The sequence below is a fragment of the Episyrphus balteatus genome, chromosome 2, assembly GCF_945859705.1.
Source record: "Episyrphus balteatus chromosome 2, idEpiBalt1.1, whole genome shotgun sequence".
NCBI classification, from domain to species: Eukaryota; Metazoa; Arthropoda; class Insecta; order Diptera; family Syrphidae; genus Episyrphus; species Episyrphus balteatus.
The window spans coordinates 39134394-39151049 of record NC_079135.1 but is presented as its reverse complement, the minus strand read 5'-3'; the positions used below and the strand labels follow the sequence as shown (position 1 = coordinate 39151049).

At 27.2% G+C, this 16656-nt stretch overlaps 2 protein-coding genes across 16 annotated transcripts in view; one reads left to right on the top strand and one right to left on the bottom strand.

Moving 5' to 3' along the window:
• Positions 1 to 16656, bottom strand: part of LOC129912182 (potassium voltage-gated channel protein Shab) — a 187777-nt gene that overhangs the window by 19261 nt on the left and 151860 nt on the right. For 5 of the 14 annotated variants that reach the window (XR_008771765.1, XR_008771766.1, XR_008771769.1 and 2 more), the window contains exons 7-9: positions 5908 to 6119; positions 5443 to 5709; positions 3956 to 3979 (exon numbers count right to left, since the gene is read on the bottom strand). Coding sequence is in view for 4 of the 14 variants with exons in the window: in XM_055990326.1 (XP_055846301.1) it covers positions 3956 to 3979; positions 5443 to 5709; positions 5908 to 6119 (503 nt within the window). In the remaining 10 variants the exon portion in view is untranslated. Of the gene's footprint in view, positions 1 to 3955; positions 3980 to 5442; positions 5710 to 5907; positions 6120 to 13992; positions 14938 to 16656 lie in introns of those variants that run through there. The other 9 variants (XR_008771768.1, XR_008771771.1, XR_008771772.1 and 6 more) reach the window with 3 other exon arrangements.
• On the top strand, positions 80 to 1633 carry LOC129912183 (uncharacterized). Of its 2 annotated transcripts, none has more exons than XM_055990331.1 (3): positions 80 to 604; positions 683 to 811; positions 874 to 1633. In XM_055990331.1, the coding sequence occupies exons 1-3, from the start codon at positions 574 to 576 to the stop codon at positions 1530 to 1532; spliced, it is 819 nt and encodes a 272-aa protein (XP_055846306.1). In that variant the 5' UTR covers positions 80 to 573; the 3' UTR covers positions 1533 to 1633. The 2 variants fall into 2 exon arrangements, with proteins under 2 accessions (XP_055846306.1, XP_055846305.1); XM_055990330.1 differs by having other exon boundaries at positions 82 to 604; positions 662 to 811.

Genomic DNA, 16656 nt, shown 5'->3' with positions numbered 1-16656 from the left:
ATGTAAGAATAATAGTGTGGTGCTGGCAAAAAAATGAAGCACACAAGAACAATAAGGAGCCAAGAATGAACAAAAAAAGGCGTCTTTTAAGTATCCTTAGAATAATGACAGAGAGACACAACGTGTGTAGGTTAGTAGATACAGATAGATATAGTATCTTTATGGAAGGATGAAGAGCATGAAGCACCACACTATATATGCACTGAAGACTGCTCTGCTCTACAACTACTATTATAATGCTTATAAGCAAAAGGAGCAGTCACAAACTTGGTGTTTCGAGGACTCTGCCTGTGCATTTCATGCACATGAGAAGAACACTTTAGTCGGTTTCCATTCATTATTCTGTGAGAAAGGATCAAGGCTATAATAGTTTGCTTGCTTGCTTGAATTGCACACGGAAGAGAGGCCAACACTTTGGGATTGCTTATTTATTTGCATTTTTACTGCTGAAGTTTGAGCGCCTCGAGTAGTCATTGAATCTAAAGGACGAATTGAGTTGTTATTGATGATAGAAAAAAAAAAAAATAGATTTTTGTTTGAAGTTTATTTTTGAAATTCTATTTGTGCCATTAAATGTCAGCAAAAGTGCTATTTCAATGCTATGGTAAGGTTTAAGTGGAAGTTTTTGTTAGTGTCCGGGAAAGTTTGACTTTTGCGAAAGCTTTTTTGTGTGTCCTTTTAGTTATTTCCTGGAAATTGGTGACAGGTAGCATTGTGAATGCTGAGAATTTCCCTCAAAGTTATGCGAATGGTGAGCCGGAAAAACGTTATGAAATCTTCTACAGAAGTGCCGAACCTACCACAGAGTGTGGTAAGTTTAAGGTTTAGAAAAATTCCATGAAAATTACAATCTTAAATCGTTTTTTATTTCAGTTAATCCAAACACAACAGCTGTAGGTTCCCAAGTTGGAGCCGCAGCCAACAATCAAAATATTGGCTCTTCATCTAAAAGTGATTCCACTTCCGCTACCGCCGGATCCGCTGTGGTGAGTTCTCCCGACAATAGTCCAAGCGTTTCAGCATCAAAACTATATGCTCTTGTACAACACATTTATGCTGCACAGGCAAGAGTCCAATTGGAAGTCAATGAAATCAAGAAAGCTCAAGCCGTTGCAAATTCTGCTCAAAAGTCCCTAGACGAAGCAGCAAACAATGTTCGCTTAGTTACAGCTGCATTGCAGTCAGCACAACAAGAAGTTGCAACCGCAGCAGTTCGAGCACAAACTGCTCAAATGCAATTAGCTGCCCATGATCAGTTACTTTTTGCAGCTAGACAAAAAGTTGATGCACTTTCTTCCCAAATGGTCGGACTTCAGGCAGAAGATGGCGTCAATATGCCTAAAAATACAATAAACATACAAGCTTTGTTGTCACAATTGAATCAGCCGTTGCCTCAAAGTCAAACACCGACACCGGTACCAGCAATTGATAAGGCTTTAAATGGAGAGGAAGCGAAGAGTGGAGAAAGTAAAAGTGGCGAGACTAAGGAACTTGCGGATTATGATGAATTGGATAGGGATTTGTTTTATTGATGGGAATTTTGTATTTTTGTATATTTGTATTTATTTATTTTTTGTTAGATTTTTGATGTTGCGGATTATGAATAAAATATAAGAGACTTCTTAACAAACAATGTGTGATTTTTTTTTAAGTTAACACTTGACATTAAGTACATAGTTTTTTAAAAACTGTGTGCTTTTCTTAACTCGACTTACCTGGTGATTTTAAAATAGTGTTTTAGAACAGTTTATTTATACGCAATTTTCCTCAAAACTTCTACCTATTTCCGTTTTAGTCTCAAAATTTCTACTCAACATGTCCTAGATAGAAAATCAGGGTTCAAACCTTGCTCCGATCGGAGCAAATTTGCTCCACTTTTGAGGGAAAAAAATAATCTACTCCAACGCTCCGATTTTTCGCGATATACTCCACTTTTTCCACACAAAAATTGTTTACCTAAACTAACCTAATTAACCGAAATGGGAATTGAAATTGTATTTATTTTAGAATTTCAAACACATTTATGAACCACCACTAGCATTTATGAGGTTTACAAAACAATTAAATTGGTCCAAGGTGGATTAATTTCAAAATAATTCTTTTTTATTCAAAAAAATTCCTGAAAATTTAAGACTTTTGTTTTGTTTTGTTTTAAATCTACTCCGAAAATTTTGCATTTGCTCCACTTTTTTTTCAAATTTACTCCAAAATTTCATGACCGAGGTTCGAACCCTGTAGAAAATTAATAATTAATTCTTTTTTTATGATGATAAGAAGAAGTCCTATTAGTATATTTCTATAATTGGCAAAAAAAACTCGTGTTAAGATTATCTCTTTCAAACATATTCCTATATGAGTAAATTTTCATTTTTAAAATAAATTATAATAAAATTTAAACACGAACTAAAAAAAAGTACGTATACGCCACAGTGAACGTATGCTGTTCAACTAAACTAACGACCGATAGAAAGTCTGTAAAATCGTCAAAAGTGCGCTCACTACAACAATTCAGTATCGGCAGATTGATGAAAATAGTTTGTTTTGCTGGTCAATTGCCTTCAAACTAAAAGGTTTCCTAACGAACCGTCTATTGAAACACCTGTCCGTGCGCATACAAGATGACCAACCCGACTAAATTATCAGCCTTAAGAAAAACTGTACAGCAGGGGGCTCTTATATTACTTTAAAAAGTCATATCTTATAGAATTTTTGGGATAGTCGCAATAAAGCATTTTTAATATTAATTCCGAAAAAAATCAATATTATCAATAGAAACCATAGCCTTTTATTTCTTAAAGTTTTTAGACAATGCGATGAAGTGACTTATGACTACGCAACTTTGGTTTCTGAAAAATATTGCCCACAACGTTGGATTACTCCTATTTTACCGTATGTATATTGGGATCATGATATGATAATTATTGGGATCAAGATTTATGGCCAACTTTTTAAACTGAACCGGAAACTTTACTTCTTATTTTAACGACACTCAAAAGTTTGAATTCATGGAATTCGATGTAAGAATTACAGAACATAGTGTTTTGTTATAATATTAATTGTTGTCTTTATATGAACAATTGTGGCCCACTTTTTTTTTCAAAAATGAGTTTTTCTTAAAAATGGGTCTCTTTATATATTTATTTTAATATAAAATATATATTTATGCAGCTAACTACACTCAAAACTAGATGGCATTCAAAAAAGTGTTGTTTTAAAAAACCCTGTTTAAATCTCTCGTAGCTCAAAACGTAGCTCATAGCCTTATGTAATATAACTGTGATAACATTTATTTTTAAAAACTGTGTTCATTAATGAAATGTTAAATTTAGTTTAATTTTTAAAAATCGATGTGTGTACGCCTCAAATAAAAAAAAATATAAGCTATCTTAACTTTTGACTCTTTCCCTGCAACTAGACAAACAATAAGCAATATAGATTCTACATTAAAATTCTGAAAGCAAGCATTGCATTAAAAATGGAAAAAAATTAAATATTTTAAATTAAAAAAAAAAATAATAAGAAAACTAAAAAAAACTTCCTCAAGACAATTTAATATTGAAACGAAATAAAAAAAGTATCTCGGAAATCCTTCTTTGCAAATTCAAGAAATTATAGTGAATTAGTGAACGTAGAAAATTTTGAAATTTGCTTTTGGTCATAAAATTCGAATTATAAAAAATATTTATTTTTTTTTATTTTTTAAATTTTCTTAAAACAATTATTAATAAAAAATCAAAAAAAAAAAAAACAAAAAAATATACGAAATAAAATATTTACAGCAATCTAATGCCAACCTTGAACAATCTAGCTTTAAAAAAATTTTCTTTTTTTTTTGATTAATTATATATTTTTTTTTTCAAAAGGTATCAAATTTCAATATTGCAAAAAAATTTATCAAACGAAAATTATTAACAAATATTATGCTTGTTTTTGTTTAATGTTGATAGTATAGTACCTCCTTACTCCTTCCCCGTAATTTCTAAAAAGGTTTTTTTTTCGGAGAAAGAAGATAAATAGAAAGTTTGGAAATTTGTTTAAAATTTACAAAGTTTTTTTTTTTTTTTTTGTTTTAAATAGGGTTTTTGTTTTTTAAATCTTATTCTTGACCTGATTTCCCTGATAAACATAAAAGAAAAATTAAATTAATTGTAAAAAGAAATTATATTGAAATAAAAGGTTTGTAATAGTGGCTTTTGTATGACAACACAATACAACACAACACAACAACAAAATTTTCAATACCCAATTAGAGATTTTTGTATTATTATAATTTTTTTTTTTTGAAAATATGTTAAATTACACTTTAACATAAAATATAGTACATACTAATTTTGCAACACTAAGCTACAACACAATCCATTGAAATTAAGTAAGAATTGAAATTTAAGTAAATGCTATGCTGGAGATTGTATTGATTTATAATTGATTTTATTTAATATTTGAATCAATTCATTACCTTAAACAAAGTTTTTAAACTTTTTTAGTCTTTTACTTTTGTAATTCTTTAAATTTTTGAAATTTTTTTAGCTGTATTAATCAAAAAAGCTAATTCGGAACTTTATCCCGCAAAGAAGTTCCTGATAAGCTATCTAAGACTTTATCTGTCAGATATGATATCGATAGACTTTTCCTAGACTTTATCTATCAGATAAGTCCTTAATAGGCTATTCAGGAATTTATATCTGTCAGATAATTTTCTGATAGACTATTCGAGACTTCATCTGCCAGATAAGTTTTAAATGTCTGTCAGATAAGTTAATTATAAGCTATCGAGACTCCGTCTGACATGTTACAGATAGGCTATCAAAGACTTTATCTGCCAGATAAGTTCCTGATAGGATATCCAAGACTTTATCTGTCAGCTAAGTTTCTTATAGACTATCATGGTTCTTATCTGTCAGACAAGTTCCTTATAGACTATCTGAGACTTTATTCGTTAGATAAGTTCGTGATAGGATGACGGATACTGTCTCTGGAAGATAAGTTCTTGATATGCTATCTAAAAATTTTATCTGGCAAATTAGTTCAGAAAGGCTATCCAGAACTTTGGTTCTCTAGTTATAATTTGGACTTCTGAATAGAATAGTAATTCTAAAAATTTCGTATTGATATTATTACTTCAATTTATTTGAAGGTATGGTTCCTAAATATTTCCTATCATATATTTTGAAAATTTTTCAACGATTCTGAATTCTTCTCCAGCATAACATTTTCCAAAATAAAATTAAACAAAAAATGCAATTTAGATTGAAAAAAATAAAAAACAAATATTTAAAACCGAACTAAAGGGTTAATAAAAAATTCACACTTATTTTCAGTCTAACTATGGTGAGTTGTTTAGAATGATTTTTATATCTTATACATTTGTTGTATATTTTATCTAGATAAATAATTTATAGTAAACTTAGCCAAATTCTTGAAAAGCCTTCATTATGAACTTACCCCTGGAGTGACCATCATTTGAGCTGCTTCAGCTTGGGATATGTTGTCGCCTCCAGGCTCAACTAATTGAAGCGCTTGCTGATCTTGATCTTTTTCCTTCTGCTGCAGAAGTTGTAGTGCCTGTAGTTGTTTTTGTTTTTGTTGTTGTTGTTGTTGCTGTTGTTGAAGCTGATAGGTTTCCATAGCGTTCATTGATGTTTTCTGACTTTGATTCTCTACTGAATATGGTGGCACAGCATCTGTATCAGGTACTGATGTACGATGATGCTGAAATTCAGGATATTTTAAGAAAAAAAAATGTCAGTAATAAATAAAGTAAACATAAAGACACAACAACGAAAGCTTTTTTAGCTCTCAAATATATATATTTTTATATAGAAATTCAATTTATGTTTACAAAAAAATAAATCATAAACTGATTTAACGAGTTTTTTTTAGATTTGCTTTTAGCAGTTTTCGACATACTTGTGACATATTTGAATGCCTAAGTGATGCAACATGATCGAAGCTCTTGTAACATCCGGGTCCTGTGGTCGCTGGATTCCTGCCCATCGAGGATTCTCCTTCCGTGCTGTTCCCATCTGTTTGCGAAATATTGTGCCCTGTGGGTGAGCGCCGTATCGCTTGAGTCAGCCGTTGCCAATTCGAAATGGATTTGCTACGACTTTCTCGTTTTTCTTTTTTTTTTTTTTTTTAATTTTAGTTTATATTTTTTTTTTCGTATGATTTGTTAAGTGCATTGATGTATGATGTGTGTTTGTGGAGTGAATAATAATAATTGGGTGTTTGTTAAAATGAGTAATGTTGTTAAATTTTGCCATATGAAGTGAGTGGTATTTTTTATTTGTATTTTTTTTTTTAATTTATTTAGTTTTTTATTTTTTTTTTAAATTTTAATTAAATTAACAAAGAAAATTTAAAAATATTCAAACATACATTTTGCCGTTTTGTAGATATGACATGGTCCATGTGGAGATTTTATGGTTTTATTGCCAATTTTATGTGGTTGCGCACATTGGTATTTTTTTTATATTTATAGTTTGATATTTTATATAAATTGTTTAACAATGGATATTTTTTTAGGTATATATAAAAAAAGAAAGAGAAAAAAATAAAATATTAAAATTAGCAAATTTTTTGTCTATGGTTTTTTTAAGTTTTTTAGCTCAAACACTGTACACAACATTTATACAATAAGTCACATATACGAAGTTTTTTATATACGTGGACGAAGAAAGCCAGTGTTAGTGACGTAAGAGAATATCACCGTTTTTTTTTTTTTTTTTTTTTTTTAATTTAATAAAATAGGATTATTTTTTGTAGAAGAAAAGATTAAGTTAATTTTTAATTATTAGTTAGAAAAAAAACGAAAACAACATTGAATGTTAAAAAGAATTCATTAAAAATTGATTGTTAGAAAAGTTTCCAAGCGGGGGTTAGTTTGCATTGGATAAGTCTTTTAGATTAGTTTTTAAAAGTTTTTTTTTTTTTATGCAGTGAATATTGACAAAAAGCTGGGGGTTTAGAAATTTTTTCAGAAAACATTTAGATGAAATGTAAAAAAATTTATAAACATTACAATCAACTTTAATTGTAACGTTTTGCATAGCTTCTAGACTAGCATTTATACATATTAATCTTTTTCAGAGTTTTCACAATACATTGAAGTGTATAAGCGAAAGCGCTTTAAAAACATTGAAGCTTGGACTTAAGCATGACCCGATATTCCAAAATATTAAGTCTATTCCCTTATGTACTCAAAGCTATGATATAAAAGAAGTTTAGTCAGGAATATTTCCTGGCCTAACCTATTATATAGGATTGACTCTGATTTGGAGTATTGTGCCAAACTATGCAACATATCAATTATTTTTTTTTTTTTTCAAAAGAGTTGATTACGAACAAACAATAACAGAAATAAGATTCTATAAAACGTAAACGAGCAAACGTTTTCGCATGTGAGAACAGTTTTCCTTAACTTGAAAAACTGAAGAACCCGTTCTGAATGTTTCGCTAATTTTCTTTGATTTTTGAAAAACGATTGATCGTTTTCGTTTTTTTTATAGAATCTGCCCGAAGGTTTTAATGTTACCTAAGACCTGTAGATATGGCGAAAAGATTTGGGATATATAACACAAAGCTAAAATTTTGTACAAGTCCAAGTACATACTCTTGGAACCTGCTCTTTTGAAAAAGGTTAAATTTTTCTTCCGAACGGTACCTACGAATGACTTCAACGATGTCATCAGAGGATTACGTTGGAGTCATTCGTCCACTATGTATTACTTTTAATTGGGGCCGAAGATTATTGGCAGCCACAAATATATCAGCTTAGACTTAGGGGAAAGTGGCCTAAAATGGCACCCCAAGGTAAAATGGCCCCCTTGCTAGAAATCGTAGAATCGAAAATAATTAGAAAGTTTTATGAACGCGATTCTTTAGTTTATCAGGCAAAACCAACATATACGAAATTTCAGGAACTTCAAGCCATTATTTGAAATTTGACAGGTCAAACTGTCTCTATCCACATCAAAAAGTACACTCGTTAAAATTTTGTGAAATTTTTTTTTGCAAAAAAAAGTATAAAAAACATTGTATTTTGGAAAAAGAAGTTAATGTGTGTACGCATGAAGTATTTCTTATTAATTAACTGAAATAAGTTGGTTTAAAACGATTTTAATTTTTTTGGTGTAAAAATTAAACTGAAAAAACTCAAAATGGGCAAAATGGCCTACTTAGTGCTCGGGTAAAATGGCATACCTATTTCACATGTCATTTTAAATTTTTTTTTCACATTTTCATTTTTTTAAAGTGAAAATAGTTGCTATTTATGAACGATGTACAGAGAGGAAGTCCTGGACTGAAAAAAGCCCTTGATTCCGTCAAAAACCTAGAAAAAGGCTTCCAAAACACTCAAAGTTGCAAAAACTACAAAAAAGAGTCGTGCAACCAACAAGAACTGGGTTTTGAATGACTCGATGAAAGATCTGGGGGGATTAAGCACCACTTGTTCCAAGAAAATGGAAAAGAAGCCCTTTGATTCAATTTTGCATTTAAAATCACGTATGTTTGGACAGTGTGCCATTTTACCCGGGTAAATTTGATCAGTGAAATTTGTAGACGTCTTGAAAATTAAAAAAATTAAGTACTTTTTGGAACTTTTTCAACTCGCAAATGAAAAAAATGTGAGAGTAATATATTAAACTTTGAAAAGTATATAGCATTTAAGTTTGAATTCTACTGTTTTTCGAGATATAGGACATTTTCCTTAGGGGGGCCATTTTAGGCCACCTTCCCCTAAGTCTAGATAAGAATATTTTCAAAAATACAGATTTATTTTCAAGATTCTGATTAACAAATCACAATACAATGTTTTTTTTTCTGGTATGAATTGGAAAATTTAATATTTTCTAGCAATTTTAAAAATGAAACAGAATTGAAACCTATTAAATTTTGATTTTCGGGTTAAATAATGTCATTACTTGATTTACGGTTTTAATATGTCATTATACTGGGGGATTAAAAAAAAAAAAACAGCTATGGAACGTTAATTTGTTAACATTGTAAATGAAATTCATTTTTGCTCAATCTATGTGATTGGCTAAACTGCGAACAAAAACTCCTTAAACCTCTACCTTAAACCTCTACCTTAACCCCGAAACTTGGAAAATTTGGATAAACTTCATAGACTTACTGACTATCTACAAGATAACAAGGTAACAGCGGAAAAATAGAGATAAATATTTAAAAATCTAACGAAAAAAACACATAAGGTCTAGTTTAAAGTAAGAGAAGTAATAACTGAAAGACTTCAAATGTATATAATTTTTCGATTCATTTTTTATGGCTGCTTCTTGACACAAAAAAAATTCTTTATGAATTTCTTCAGAGTTTTAATAATTATTATATCTACAACTATAAATAAAATTTGTATTTTCTTAATATTTTCTAAAACCTCTACTAAAAGTCTAAGCAAATTATAAAAAAGTTAAAAAAAAAAAAAACAACATAAAATATACGAAAATAAATTCGTCCACAATACGGCATAGTATAGATTCTATGATAGACATTTCTCTCAGAAAATGCTAATCATTTTCGTTTTTTTTAAGTGTATTTGATGAAATGGCAATTGTAATGAAAAATGATAATAATGATTTCATTATTTTTTTTTTTATATTATAGTTTTATAGTAGTAGGTAAAATTAATATCCTTGAAATGCTTCAAATGTATTATTATTATTTTAATTACAATTAAATACAAACACATTGGTTTTATTTGTTTGTTTATTAATTTGTTAATACCATTTTACTTTTTTTTTGTATAACAAAACAACACACTTGGTGTATTTGTTATTCAATAAATGGAACTAAATATTAAAATTTCAATACAAAACAATTAATTTAGAGTTCAACTAGTTATTTAGTCCTGAAGTATTGAATAACAAATACCCCGTATTAAAAATGAGCAGCACTGACAACAATAGACTTAAATTAAAATTTTAACTTTTGCTTGACTGGCACGAATATTATATGTATAATACGTCTTTGGCTTTTTATGCAATAAAAAAATACAAAACAAAATATATATATTCACCACCAAAATTGTTATTACACAAAATAAAAACAAAAAAAAAAAAAAAAAAATATCAATATTATTTATTAGATGCAAAATATAAAAACAAATTATATATAAATTTACAAAGAGTCTCATATATACTTTTTTTTTTATTTTAAATTTTAAAACAAAGTTAAATCACTTTTGATTTTAATGCTTAAGGAGAGATTTTAATAGAACTTATTGTGACGATATTAAACAACAAGTAGTGAATGCATGACTTAGCCATATAAGAGTGTTTTGTTTAGTATTAAATTTTAATTTGTTTACCATTTATTTATTCAAAAAATACCAAATCATTCTTAGAGAAAAAAAAAAAAAAAAAATAGGACATTTGACATTTGCAGCGGAAAAAGAGGGACACAAGTCAATTTTATTAAAAAACAAAATAAACAGAAATAGAAAATTTTAAGGAAAAAAAGTTTCAATTTTATGTTTCTATATTTTTCTTATTATTATTTAATAACAATTTTCTACAGTAAAATGTTAATGTTAAAATTATTTTGCACAAATATATATATATATATTTTATAAATTTTACTTATAGCCAACAACAACAAAATCAAACAAAAAAATAACATTAAACAACACATCAATAATAATTTTTTTATAATTATAATCGAGCGAATAATAATTTTAAAACTATCTAAAATATATTTTTTTTTTAATGTTAAACATTCGTGTATATATTTTTTTTAAATACATAACTAACAATATAATAATAGCAAATTAATATATTTTCGAAATAAATTGTATAACCTATATATAATGATTAATAATAAGGCAACAATGATAATGCACACGATCTAAAAACGGGATTGAATTTTTTCTTCTTTTTTTTATCTTAATTTATTGTATAAATATAAAATATTATTTTCGAAAATATTAAATTCGTTTAAAGCAAAGGGCTGGAGTTTGATTTCAGTTATTGTTTTTTTTTTTTTTTTTTAATCTTTTTCTATTTGTAACTTAAGGACTCTATGGAAGAATATATAAGTGTGATTTTTTTTTATTTTACTCATATTGGGATGTTGTTGATGTTTTTTACAAATATTTTTGTTTTTAATTTAAATTTATGTTTTAGTGAAATAGTTTGGGCAAAAACTTTTTTTTTTTTTTTATGTGGAAACTAATTTAATTTAACTTGGCATAAAATACCCAGGATTTTGTTTTTTTTTTTCATATACTTTTTTTTTTTTTAATTTAAGCATTTTTTTGTTGTTGTTGTGTGTACGTACAATAATGTATAAACATAGAAAGCAGTATATCACGGATTGTATACATATAAGGCCTTATCCTTAATAGGAATGATTTTGTTACGTTTTCTTTTGTTTTTTTTTTTGTTTTTCATTTTATTTGTTTTTTTTTTTTAATATATTTTTTTGATTACTAATTAAATGCAAGGAATGTGTACGGTTGAGTGAAGTGGTTTGTTGTGTGTTTGCCCATGAAATGTGACTACTATTGGTTTTATAGACAAAAAACAAAGAGATGTTGTGTATCTATTGTTTTTATTTTTTTGGAAATCCATTTATTGTAAGCTATTAACACTTACCCATAGAATAAAAGTTGTTAAAGAAGAGACTATTATTAAAATGTATTTTAATTCAAATCTATGGACGGATTTTTTTGGTCGTTGTGAATTTTCTAAGTGTTTAAAAAAAAATTGCTGTCTTGAAAATATGATATATGAAAAATTGTACAAAATTTGTAAATATAACATAAGCTGACGTTTTTGATAATTTCTTTTGACAATTTTTCCTCAAAAACGAATCTCCAGTCAAAATTGAGCTCTTCCTCGATTTCGAAAGATATTTTCGGAAGATATTCGGTTTTGACGAAAAGAAAATAGTATTTGAATAGCAATACCTTGGAAACGATTAGACTTACAGTGATAATTATTTTAAACTCTAATTTGTTGGAATTAGTTCAAAGTAGTTTTAAGTACTAAGCAGTAGATAAATATTTCCAAAGGAACGCAGCTAAAGTAAATATAAAATAAATAAATTCTATGAACTCGTTTTTGACAAGAAAAAAAAAATGTATAAAAACGTTCTAGGTAGGTACGTGTTCTTGGATTATTTTGAGACTATGAAGATTTTGAAATAAAACATAACTCTGTATTTGCAAGGTATAGCAATGTACAAAATTGGATGGCGTTCGGTAAAACATGAAAACTTTGGATCACGAATATAAAGAAATCAATTTTTAATGCTGAATATTCAATTGAATATGTGCAATATGTATGTACATATTTTTGTATTATTGTGTGTCAAAAAAAAAAACAGAATAAAATTTCGTATAAATTATGGATAAAATCCTGATCGATTTTTCTGATGACTCCTAACACTTAAATGCATAGAGTTCGCTAAATTTGTTTTACCAAAAATCAAATGCACAAATTTCTACATCAAGTAAGAAAATAATTGCTATCACAACTGTAGCTCTTTTGTTTTAGAAAATACCATCTAGATTCTTACAAAGAGCTTTGGGTCCTTTGTGTCCCTTGCTCCTCTATATTGTACTTTATAACTATCAAAATGATGTAAGTATGAGTTGGAATATAATTTAATTATTTAAGCAGTTAAAAAAAAAACAGAATGGTCTAAATTTTCAATGATTGCATTTTGCAAGGATATCGATAAGCTTTTGTAAAAATTACGAAAACAATTACTATTAATTTTAAAACTGTATTTCACATTACTGGCATTTTGTTATTTTGTATTGAAATACAGAAACTGATACTAATTTGTAAATATAAATTTGCAATGCTTCAAAAAATTGGTCAAAAAATTTTGTTTTTTTCCTAGTCCTATAATTGGAAATGTTTAAAAAATGTCTAAGAGTTTTTGGAATAGGTACAAATAAAAATTGCACCAAACACAATTTTCACTTTTTAGATAAATCCATTATTCTCGATTTTGCTTTTATACTAAAAATGCTATTGATGTTGTTAATTAACTAATCAAAAATTAAATAAAATATGGCCCAACGACCTCATCAATTACCAACGTCCAGTCCTTGTAACTTTCAACTCTAAACACAATTGTCGAAGACAAGAAAAACGTGATATTACATTGTAATATATAAATCCAATATTAAATAACTCAAAAAAATATTGAAATTCAAAATGGATACACTAACCCACTCTTCATACAACAAAAAATACTGCTTTTTTCGTTTTGAATGGCTGGATGGATTAATATCTTTATATATTAAAAATCTCCATTATGCGCTTAAAAGGTAGTTTTTTTTTTTAGACATAATGAATTAAAATAGGCTGCTAATTTACTGGCATAACTTATGAAGGGCACCGAGAAATTTTATAATGTTTGTAAAACCTACTCAAAAAATAAAAATTATGTTCCGAAAACGTTTCCATTCGAAATCTCTAAATATGATTTTTGATTTAAGAAGGTTTAATTATGTAAAAAAAAAAACGACATAAAGTGTCTCCAATTTTGTTCAGTCTTAATGAATGAAGAACTGATAAAAATGAAACCTAGCTACACAAATGCAATGAGTCAATCAATGTTGAAAAATATATGAATGGATAAACCAATAGCAATCAAATATCTTTTAGACAATGTGTTTTTTGATAAATATATATCCCTTTTGTTGTATATCGTATTTTGTATTCGTTACGTACCTACTTAATGGCAATTCAGCTTAAATAAATTGCAAACAATATTTGAAAGTTCTGCAACTTTTTTTTTTAACAATATAACAACAAAAAAAACAATTTTAATATAACGGAAATGAATGCATTCAATAAAATATTAATAGAAATTAAAAACATTCTACGGCAACACCATGTAAAACATGTAAAGTGTAAATAAATAATTTTGATTATAATGCTGATAAAATTTTGTTAATATTTAATTTTAGTTAAGAAACCGAAGTTAACTTAAATTAAAAAAAAAATTATAATACTAAAAAACTAAACAATTTCAAGTGCTGTTTTTATTTATATATTTTTTTTTGTTTTTGAACTGAACGAGGTGTAGGTATTTAAATTTGTAAAAGATGCAAAACTTTCAAAGTATCAACACAAGGAGGATAAAATTTTACTTTTTTATAAATTCTCAATTCACTTCACCCATATTGTTTCAGGTTTTTTTTTATCTGTTTAACAAAGCTTCAAATAAATATTTTACAAAAAAAAGTTTGCTTTATGTTATAAAAATGGATTTCCCTAATAATTGTATCTATTTTTTTTTATAATTATTTACAATTTTTTGCTTTTAATTTGATTTTTTTTTTGTCTAAAATCACAATTTATGTCACACAACATTTATTTTTTGTTTTATTTATTGTTTGATTTTTATTTTAAATCTGAATGCAGCCAATATAGTTTTTTTCGGGAGAGCTGGGAATCTTATACGTTTTTGCACATTTAATGCCCTGAGGCCTTTTGTTTTTTGTGTATGCTATTGTTTAATATTTTTATTAATATTTTTCTTATTAACATTTACAACGATTTAACTACATTTATTCTACCTATACAGTAAAAAACTAATTCATCGAGAGTTTTTCTGTGTGCATTTAATAAGTGTTCACATTTCATTTAACTATTTATATATAAATATTTCTATTTTATTATATAATAAATACATATATTTTATATTCTACTTAAAATCTAATTTATTTTTCAAAACAAAACAAATTGTAAATAAAAATAAACATTTATTATATAATATTTTTTTTATTTTATAATTATCTACTATCTTCGTTGTCACTAGAACTATTTTGGTTTTGGGCATCTTGTTCCTCGAGAAGACTTCGATTGAGCTCTTGAATTCTGGCAGATAGAGCTCTTCGCCTGGGTGTTCCAAACGATGGCGGTGGCGGTGTGTCGTCAATAAGAACATTTTTCTCTCCTGGGTGTTAATATTTGTTTTTGCAATTTTGTTTACGATTTTTCATTTTTTTTTTCAAATTTTTTTATAATTTCGAAAATAGGGTAGTGTTTGAATTGTTTGGTTAATATTTTGTTGGTTTTTTTATATTTTTTTTGAATGAGAAAAAAATAAAAGAAAAAGAATAAACAAGAATATAGGTGAGATAGAAGATGTGAGTTATTTACGGAAAACATATTTTTTTTTGGTCAAAGTAAAATCATAAAAGTGGTCCTACATAATAATAAGCTTGAAAAAATCCAATTTTAGTTTTTTTTTTTTTTTTGAAAATAACGTTATATAAATTATTTTTTATTTGTTCTAAAAGAAACAATTTTACAAGTGGGATGTTGATTTTTTTTTTATCTAAGGTTTAATTTTTTCGGTTCAAAATTCATGCAGAATAAGCTAATTAATTAAACAATTAATTGGGTTTTAATCATTAAATGTTTCATATTTTTGTTTTCAAATAGATTTAACAATCGTAATAATTACAAGTTAAACGAAAATTATAAATCACGGTTTGTGTGAATATTCGTGTTGTAGGTATATTTTGTGTATATTTTCAATGTTGATTTATTGTTTCGATTGCCAATGTAATTTGAGCACTTGAAAATGTTTATTTTAAATTAAATTATTTTAATTAAAAAAACTTATCTTGCAAACTAAGTTTTAAAATCAATGTAACTTTCATTTCAACTAAAATCTAAATAAATTAAATAATAAGAAATCACAGCAGAAAATTGTGTTGCAATTTATTTGGGAGAAAAACTGGATTTGAATAAAAATGGTCTAAGATCTGTTGCCTTTGTATATTTTTTTTGTTCTTCTTTGAAAGCTTAAATGCAAAAGAAATCAGTTGTCTAGCATCATAAAAAATAAATTTTTCTGTAGGTAAGTGAAAGCAGTTTTGCATTGTAAAATTAAATGAAGTTTCATGTGGTATTTTTTATAATAAATTGAAATATAAAATTTTGTGTTAGGTATACGTTTACTACGAGTATATCATTATATAATTTAATATAAAAAACGTTTATTTATTTCCTTGCATTGGAGAAATTTACTAACAATAAATTATAATCGTACAAATAAAGTGTCGTATTAAAACAATTCGGGATTGGAGACTCTATTTCATGAGAATCAACAAGAACGAAGTTTACTACTAGTCGGAGAGGCAACCGTCGAGCTATACGCAGCTCATAAGGTTAGAGGTTAAAATTGGTGTCAAATGAAAGATAAGTTTATACTGAAAATGAAAAAATAGGGTTGCCACTTCTAAAATGCGAACTTCTATATGTCAACCCTATTTAAAAAAGAAAATTGTCACATTACTAATACTGTCACATCTTTGTTGTTTGGGCAGATAAGAAAATTTAATTAAAAGTGAATATGAAGTAGTCCGTCTGTTTCAATCCAAATAAACTGCCATTTCTTTTCTCAGAATCTAAAATCTGAGAACTAAATTTGAAGTTGAAACCACGATTTCTTATCAGTTTAAATAAAACTACATTATTTCCATATAGAAAAAAATATCATATTTTCCTTTTTACCTACATTTCTCTTGTTGAAGTATCTTGCTCATTCACATCAAAGTGCATCATTATGAGTGACACAAGTGTCAACCTATTGCAATATGCTTCCTTTTTTCTCTATTTCTTTGCTCTCTAAATGATGATAATCCATTACAATTGAAAAAATACC